The sequence below is a fragment of the Hippocampus bargibanti genome, linkage group LG12 (genome assembly GCF_051943395.1).
Source record: "Hippocampus bargibanti isolate YZ-2025 linkage group LG12, ASM5194339v1, whole genome shotgun sequence".
In the NCBI taxonomy this organism is placed as follows: Eukaryota; Metazoa; Chordata; class Actinopteri; order Syngnathiformes; family Syngnathidae; genus Hippocampus; species Hippocampus bargibanti.
The window spans coordinates 21,406,500-21,415,000 of NC_142745.1; the positions used below are offsets into that span (position 1 = coordinate 21,406,500).

The window sequence follows — 8,501 nt, forward strand, 5'->3', positions numbered from 1 at the left end:
TCTACCCGGAAGTAACACAGCAGCAAAGTTATGAAAGGAAGAGGGAAGGAAGGAAAGGAAACAAAAAAAACTAAAAATGCATTGCTTCTTGTAGTGTGTGTTGCTTTGTTGAGCGGGTTTGGTAAATGATACAACTTCTGGCATAGGGTTGAGGTGAATGCTCCTTTGTTCTATAGACAGGCATCAATAGTCGAACAAGCAAATACGATTTGCTCATATCATTATATAGTGTACAAAGATGAAGTTTCTTCAGCCGTCATCTGTACTTCTTTGAAGGTATCGGACTTTTCGCTTCTTATCCAAGAGGCTTCGTCAGCGAACTAAAAATGTTTGTTTTTTTTAGTTCGCTGACGAAGCCTCTTGGATAAGAAGCGAAACGTCTGGCACCTTCAAAGAAGTACAGATGACGGCTGAAGAAACCTTCTCATCGATGGACCACTCCTGTACGACTGAGAGCTTACACAGACATAGTGTACAAAGTTAGTTACCTTTCACTTGGATTGTCATTGTAACTGTCAGTCCAGTGGGGGCACCTCCTTGTACTTTGTGTGCGCGCACGTGCTTGCGCGCGCGTGTCTGTGTGTGTGGGTGCGAGCCTGGTTGCGCGAGTTGTGGGAGTATGCAAAGGGGGGCAGATACCGCCACCTGCTTCCGTCCCCTTGTACGAGAAGCCTTGCTTGGGACTTCGCCCACTCATCTGTTGGCAGGACAAAACAAGCATCAGTGCGGCGCTTGGCTCTTCGCTGCACCCGTCGGCAGAGGGTCGACGATGAGAGGCTGCTCCGGTCGATCCAAGCCAGCACACAACCAGGGCAGAGCGGGTAAGGGAATTCCGTTTGTCGACCTTGTCGAGAGCTGTCGTGACGCCGCAGGACTTGACTTTGCGGGGCAAAGATAGACGTCGCCGCGTCTGCGCGCGGACGCCGTCGGTGAGACCTTTCCCCTACATTTAGAACAACAACAACAAACCCCCGTCGGTTCTGTAACGTCGTGTCGCGTTGCCTTGCGTTGCGCCCTTCTTTGCGAAACGCCTTCGAGTTGAACGCGTCCATTTGCCAACGATTCAATAAAAGAAAAAACACCCATCCATCCATTTTCTAATACGTTTATCCCCAGGGGCGATCAGGAGGCAATCACTGATGAAATGACATTAAAACGGAACACAATGTCTTTGAATATTCGAGAGATGGGTGAAATTCTCAGATCAAGTTAAAACGTACCGAGAGGCGGAATGTCAAGAAAGACCTCACCGAAGTCTTTGGTCAAGTGGCGGAAATGTGGCTGCGCGCGCATTGGGTTCGTTACGACCAATCGTGTCGGCGCGTGACGTCACATAGCTCATTCTCACGAGAGGCAGCCGAGACGGAGGCAGGCTGCCACTTTCTCGAGCTCCGACCATGAAGCCCCGGTCACCTTCGGAGGAGCATCGCGGGAAAAGACCCCGCGTCCCCCCCACGGCGGCGTTCACGTGGCCGCAGGACGCGATGGAAGACCCTCCACTTTCGAATCTGAATCCGAGGGAACTCACCCAAAACCCCCTCAGAAAGATTTGGATGCCGTATAAAAACGGCCTGCCGGAGAGGCACATTTCGCAAAGGAAAGGTACGTACGGCATCGGCGTGGCCTCAAACAAGCTGTTGTCGTTTTGTTTGTCACCCCCCCCCCCCCAATTCTTCAGGATGCCATTCTGTTTTTGAGTTCCGTTCCTCTCCTTTAACAACGCCGAACCATTCGAGCCCGCTGTCGTCATGTCTTGTGCTGCTAGCTTAAACCGTTAGCTGCTAACGCGGTCCTCCTGGTCGGCCGTCGCGCATACCTGTCAACCCTGGCTCACCGCTGCCCTTACAAATGATTACAATTCCTGTATAAAAGTTGTGGTACGCCGTACATTATTTGAAATGATAAAAAAGCGGAAATGCAGACACCTTACCGCACATGTGCACATTATGCTTTTATCAATCCAACCGTACGGAGCGACAATTTAAAAAACACACAATTGAGGATTACTTTTGTTTGCCGTGACAACAAGAGCGATCAGCGGCAGTATTGTCGTTGGCTCCTAGCAGTTGAGACGAACTGGATTTGAGCCAAAATGGTCTTTGTAAGATCGGTTCACAATTATTTTTTTTCCTGTATAAAAGTTGGAGTACGCTGTAAATTATTTGAAATTATTAAAAAAACGTATACAATACGGGGTAAAAGTATAAATTGACAGGTATGTCTGACGTCACACAGCGAAGGGCCCGAGCAGAAATCAGTCGTCACGACTCGGAAGGATTATGGCGAAGCGCGGCAGCTGCAGGCGTGTAGTCGTTCCATAGTGCGGTAGCCTCGCTCGACGCAGTGCCAAGCAAGCCACACCGGACTTGGTATTCGTACACGGATGCCGAGCCACTTAAACCATTTCGTCGGATGGCGGATGCTTGAGTGTCGTTCTCCAGAGGAAGACCTGAATTAGAAAAATGGCAAAGCAAAAGCTCCATTTCTAAGCATTGTCTCTTCTTCTTTTCCTTTCGGCTTTTCCCTTCAGGGGGTCGCCACAGCGAATCTGTGTCCTCCGTCTTCAGAGGTTTGATTCGCATGTTTGTTTTGGCCGAGCTTTTTCGTCGGATGTTCTTCCTGACACAACCCTATGTATTTACCCGGGCTTGGGTCCGGCACAAGCAGACACTGGCTTGTATCCCCCTGTGGCTACAGAACAACTCCATGAATTTAATAAAGATGAAGATGCTCAGAAAAAGTTTCAGCTCCTAAAAAATGGAAACAAACTCGGTTAATCATCATCATAGATAACAAACATGTATGGCCCATGAGCCAACCGTTGAAGGTGCAACGAGCGGGGGCTTTGCCAAATTGTATTAAAGACGGCGCCGCGAGAGTGGCTGCCTTTCCAGCAGCTCCTGTGTTTTGCTTTTCTACTTTCATTTCTTTCATAACTTTGCTGCTGTGAAGTATAAATTTCTCCACTGCGAGACTAATAAAGGCAAATCCAATCCAATCCAAAGCGCATGCACAAAACTGAGAACAATACGTTGCCTATGCACGTTGAAATGAGCAGCGAGCGAGTTAGTCGGTAGAAGCCTTTGGTTGATTGCCAACCCAACGTCGTGCATGCATAAGCAGTGTTTGAAATAACGTCTGCCCGGAGGCCTGCGGTGTACAACTTTTAAAACGTCTCGGCCCGGGTGGCCAACAACTTCAAGGAAAAAAAAAAAACATTTGTCGAAAATCAAACGTTTGTTTTATTCTATAAAGCAAAAGCTACAAGCAAATTGCTACAAGCCACGTGGACTCCTCTTTCTAAGTGCCTTTCAAAACTCTCAAGTACACTTTACAGTCACGGTATAGCCAGAAGCACGAAACAGGCTTCTGATTGGCTGCCGTGCTGAGTATGCAAATTGCCAAACTAACGTTCGTTTGGCAATTTGCTTCTGATTGGCTGCCGTGCCGAGTATGCAAATTGCCAAACCGCTGTGACTGTAAAGTGTCTTTGAAAGTTTTGAAAGGCGCTTAGAAAGAGGAGCCACGTGGCTTTTAGCAGACAACGCAACGCAAACATTGCGCACCATGCCGACAAACGACAACTGGGGCAAAATCTTCAGCAAGGAATATTTACCAGAAATTAAGCAAGGGAGCATTTTTGGTAGGTACTTCCTTAATAAAAAAAATCCTTTATACTTCAACAATGTTTTGTTTTTGTGATTACTGGTTTCAAGTTGTGAAAAATGGGGCAGGCAACTTTTCAGAGTTGTCTTCCTTGGTGTCCGCTACCTTTTTTTCATGAGTTTCAGACACTGGCATAAGTCTGCAGCCATGTCATCGTGACTCCCTAATCGGAGGCACTGAGATTTTGCTCCAGTGTTTGACATCTGAAATAAAGAGTGATAGCGAGTCTAGCACATAGATGCCATTTGGCCACCGTGCCCTCACCCAGTCATCTGTGCAAACACCGTCGGTCCCGGTGGGGTGCTGAATGCTGCGCGCGGGTCGGATTGTGAGAAGCCGGCGGGTGGCGCGCAAGGCCCCGTTGCCGATGTACCACCTGCAGCGATCCCCAATGAAGGACCCGTCCGGCGTGACAACACCAACCTTGCTTCCCGTCTTCCGTTGCAGTTTGTATGACCAACTGCCCTACCCTGATCGTAACGGTGGGCCTTCCTGCCAGGGGCAAGACCTACATCTCTAAGAAGCTGACTCGCTACCTCAACTGGATCGGGGTCCCCACCAGAGGTAAAATGGCTGCTCAAGGAAAACGGACGCGGCGCCGCGGAGAAATGGGTAGTTCCCCTCAAGGTGATTCTGATCCTTGTGTCTTCTCCAGAGTTCAATGTCGGACAGTACAGGAGAGAGTGTGTGAAAATCTACAAGTCCTTTGAGTTCTTCCGTCCTGACAACGAGGAAGGATTAGAGATAAGGAGGTGAGAGAGAGCATCCGCTCTGCGTTGGCCATCGCTTTGACGTCTGTCGTGGGGGCTTTCGTGTGACCTTTGCAGACAATGCGCTTCGGCTGCTCTAAACGATGTAAGGCAGTACCTCGCCGAAGAAGGAGGCCAAGTCGCGGTCTGTCCCGTGGCGCTCGGGTGTCGGGTTTGATATTCAGGTGGCACCTTCATGGTTGTTCCTCTCTTTGTGGGGGATGCAGGTTTTTGATGCCACCAATACTACCAGAGCGAGGAGGAAAACCATCATTGAGTTTGCCAAGCAGAATGCCCTCAAAGTAAGAACTAAAGCCGCCCACTCGAGACCACCGTCAGTGATAACTCGGTTTATGAACCCCTTGGCTTACGAACCTTTCGGTTTACGAACGTTAAATTTCTGAAAATTTTACCTTACCTTACCATACAAACTTTTTTCGTACACGGAGCTACCTCAATGAGTGATGTGTCGTTCGCGAACGAGCCCGTTCTTCGAACAACAAAATGGCAGCCGACTGTTTTTGTCCTCTATTCCCCACCCCCAGTCTTAGGTTAAAGCCACTTGATTGGTCAAGAAGGCAGCAGTGAGGGGAGGTGGTTTAAACATTAAAGAGAAAGGCAGACGACAGTGAGAGAGTTTCAACTTTGAAAGTGTAAAGGCAGAGTGTAGACTGCAAGGTTAAAATATCCCATCAATCAGGCTCCACAAACAACCCGCATAAGCCATCTGTACACTTGATGCAAAAAGCTATGAACCCAGCTAAACAGACCACAATTGATGAGGAACGAGATAAAGTTATCACAGAGAAAGTACCTACAAGGGATCATTTTTCAAGATGGCGAGAGAAGATGGTTACGTTCCTCATCAAGTGTTTCATTCTGATGAAACCAGCCACTCCATTCAATCAAGGATCATTCTCATTTTAATGGTTCCCTATGGGAAATTATTTTTTGGGATACACACTTTTTGCCTGAGACACTGTCTGGGAACCAATTAAGTTCGTAAGCCAAGGTATCACTGTATTTGCCAATTGAGTCGAAAGTGGCGCTCCTCGGAAGTTATTGCGTTGACTTGTGGTCGTGCTTCCTCCCTCAGGTGTTTTTTGTGGAATCGGTGTGTGAGGACCCAGATGTGATCCAGGAGAATATTGTGGTGAGCAGGTGGATTTGCAATTCAGAGGACATTTAATAGCAGGCATCCGTTGCGCTCATCGTTTGTTGTGCTTCTGCTTAGCAAGTGAAGCTGGGCAGCCCCGACTACACAAATTGCAACACAGAGGAGGCGGTAGAAGACTTTATGAAGAGGATCAAGTGTTATGAAAACTCGTACCAAACCCTGGATGATGTCCTGGACAGGTGAGAGTAACGAGACTGTAATGGTCGTGACAATATCGAACAAGTAGGATGTTTATTTGCCGGAGCAACTGTTTCTTAACAAACGCATACGACAATCTTCTCCAGCCTGACATTATCTCACTCGCACGGCAATCGGTGGGGGGGATGCGTCGGCGCTTGAGCGGGTGAGATCGTCGCGACGCAAACGCCGCATTAAGCTCATGTAGTCACCACCGCCTCTTTGATACAGTTCGTTCTTCTGTGTGGCGAGGTGGCGGGTTGGGCGAGTCGGCGTTGCAGACGGCCCCTGGGTTGGGCCGCACGTCGGCGCGGGGTACGGCCGGGGAGAGGGCAACCGGTAATACTTTTTTCTTTCGGCGTCCGTCTCAGTCCGAGCATGTGTGTTGGGTGACCTCTTTTGGCTTCTCGTTATCAGGGAGAGTGATTTTTGGACACCTCGCATGCATGGGAAGCCGTGCGTATTTGGGTCAGCAGAAAGCGTGTGCGCCGCCGACACAGTAATAAAGATCGATAATGCGAATTATAAAATGATTAAAATGACACTAAGTTATCTTCTTCTTTTCCTTTCGGCTTTTCCCTTCAAGGGGTCGCCACAGCCAATCAGTGTCCTCCATCTTGAGAGGTTTGATCCGCATGTTTGTTTTGGCCAAGCTTTTACGTCGGATGCCCTTCCTGACACAACCCTCTGTATTTATCCGGGCGTGGGACCGGCACAATAAGACATATGTCCCTTTGTGGCTACAGAACAAGCAAGAATTATAAATGAACTGTCAACATTTTCGTAGATAATAGTATTCAATAGAAAACATTGCTTAAAGGACAACCGACATCACTTTTTTTGTTTCCTAACTGACATCAGAAAAACGTTTTATAGCATCTAAAATACCCAAAACACGCAGTCTGATATTTTTAGTCAAATGCAAAACACCAATAAAAATGACTTAGTGTCTAAAATCTGCAAAAAAATTGAGCTGCGAATTGGGCATTTTCAGAAAGTCCCGCCACCAGTTCGTAACATCATGCCAAGACGTCTTGCATTGCTCGAGAATCAAAACAATGGCTTCAGATTCGGAGAATATGCTTTCTTGTTACACACCCAGTTATGAATATGATTCAAATAGTTCTGAAGAGGAAAGCATACATGTTTGCAATCCATTAAAGAATTTATTCCGTGCCATTTTGAGGCAACATTGGGGGGAAATGGATCACCAAAAAAGAGGCAGAAAATGGCGACCAAGCTCCGTGTCAGGAATTAATCAGCCCGTTTCCACAGGCTGAATAATTCCTTACATGGAGCTTTGTCGTCCTCTTCTGCCTCTTTTTTGGTGGTACACGAAGTTTTCAGCCCAGCCAAGTACAGCCAAATGCATTGACGTGATGGAAGGACTGCTACAATGTGTCCTTTTTTTGGTCACGGGCGTTCTTACAGTGACATAACGTTCGGACTCGTCACCAACTCAAAAACAAGACTTCCGGAATATTCAGCGCGAGTCTTAAAACGTAAAATATAGCTGTTTGCGGTGGAATCTCTCTGGGTAAAATACACTCAGTAGAAGTCATTTGAAGCCATTTTACAAATTATGGACACAACTTGTCCTTTAAAAAGAACAGATTGACATCGTATACTATCCTGTCGTATACACCTCGCGTCAGCCATTTTGAATGCATTTTGATTTACGACCGTTTTGTCGGAACGGAACCCGGTCGTAACTCGGATGTTACCTGTACATATATATACATATATACATGTATATACTATACAGTATATATACACTATACAGGTAACATCCGAGTTACGACCAGGTTTCGTTCCGACAAAACGGTGTTAAGTCAAATGGTCGTAAATAAAAACGCATTCAAAATGGCTGACGCGAGGATCACGTGATCATAACAAATAACGACACACTGGCATCTCCTATACGACAGGATAGTATACGATGTCAATCTGTTGTTTTTAAGCAACGTTTTCTATTGGATACTATTATATACCAAAATGTTGACAGTTCATTTATAGATCTTATAACTTTTAGTGTCATTTTAATCATTTTATATTTCGTATTATTGATATTTATTACTGTACTGTGTCGGCGCACACGCTTTCTGCTGACCCAAATCCGCACGGCTTCCCGCGCATGCGAGCTTTCCAAAAATCGCTCTCCCTGCTAACGGAGAAGCCAGAAGAGGTCACCTGTCTCAAAGAGGCGGCGGCGTCGACCGTGAACCCGACGCGGCGTTTGCGTCTCTTTCGGATTGACAGCTGGAGGCGGGGCCACGCCTCCCCGCTTCCACAACTTCCTTCTTCAGGATAGCGGGTACGAAAACGGGACGCTGTCAACTTGTATTTGTACTTTCTATTACCTGGACTTTCTATATCTTTGTCTGAGCCCCCCTCATCCCCCCAGTTTTGAAAGGCGCTTATAAGTGAAATATATTATTATTGTTCCGTTTCTGCACCACCGTGTGCAAGTTGCTTCTTGCCATTGTCGGGTTTCCCATTGCCCCCCCCCACTCGTCGTTGTTGGTAATCTTTATTTTTGATTATTCCCCTGTTCCTGTTTTGGGACCAGTGCTTTGTGTTGTAGCTTAATAAATCGTCCTACACGGACCTCTGTCTCTGTCGCGTTGCTGGCTGTAGCGGTGACAGCCGTAGAATTTAAAAAAAAAAAAAAAAAAAGGTCTGGCGGTCGTGGTCGTAAGTACGGGTGGACGTAACTCGCGCCGGTCGTAAAT

General features: G+C 47.1%; 1 protein-coding gene across 5 annotated transcripts in view; it reads left to right on the top strand.

Moving 5' to 3' along the window:
- Nucleotides 1-479: 479 nt before the first annotated feature.
- The window catches only part of LOC148890871 (6-phosphofructo-2-kinase/fructose-2,6-bisphosphatase 4-like), a 20,471-nt gene continuing 12,449 nt past the window's right edge, over nucleotides 480-8,501 (top strand). Inside the window, exons 1-7 of one of the 5 annotated variants that reach the window (XM_089010018.1) lie at nucleotides 480-821; nucleotides 4,114-4,230; nucleotides 4,322-4,418; nucleotides 4,494-4,560; nucleotides 4,643-4,717; nucleotides 5,512-5,568; nucleotides 5,650-5,771. In XM_089010018.1, coding sequence (XP_088866144.1) covers nucleotides 620-821; nucleotides 4,114-4,230; nucleotides 4,322-4,418; nucleotides 4,494-4,560; nucleotides 4,643-4,717; nucleotides 5,512-5,568; nucleotides 5,650-5,771 — 737 coding nt within the window. In that variant the 5' untranslated portion in view covers nucleotides 480-619. Of the gene's footprint in view, nucleotides 822-1,268; nucleotides 1,603-4,113; nucleotides 4,231-4,321; nucleotides 4,419-4,493; nucleotides 4,561-4,642; nucleotides 4,718-5,511; nucleotides 5,569-5,649; nucleotides 5,772-8,501 lie in introns of those variants that run through there. The other 4 variants (XM_089010019.1, XM_089010017.1, XM_089010020.1 and 1 more) reach the window with 4 other exon arrangements.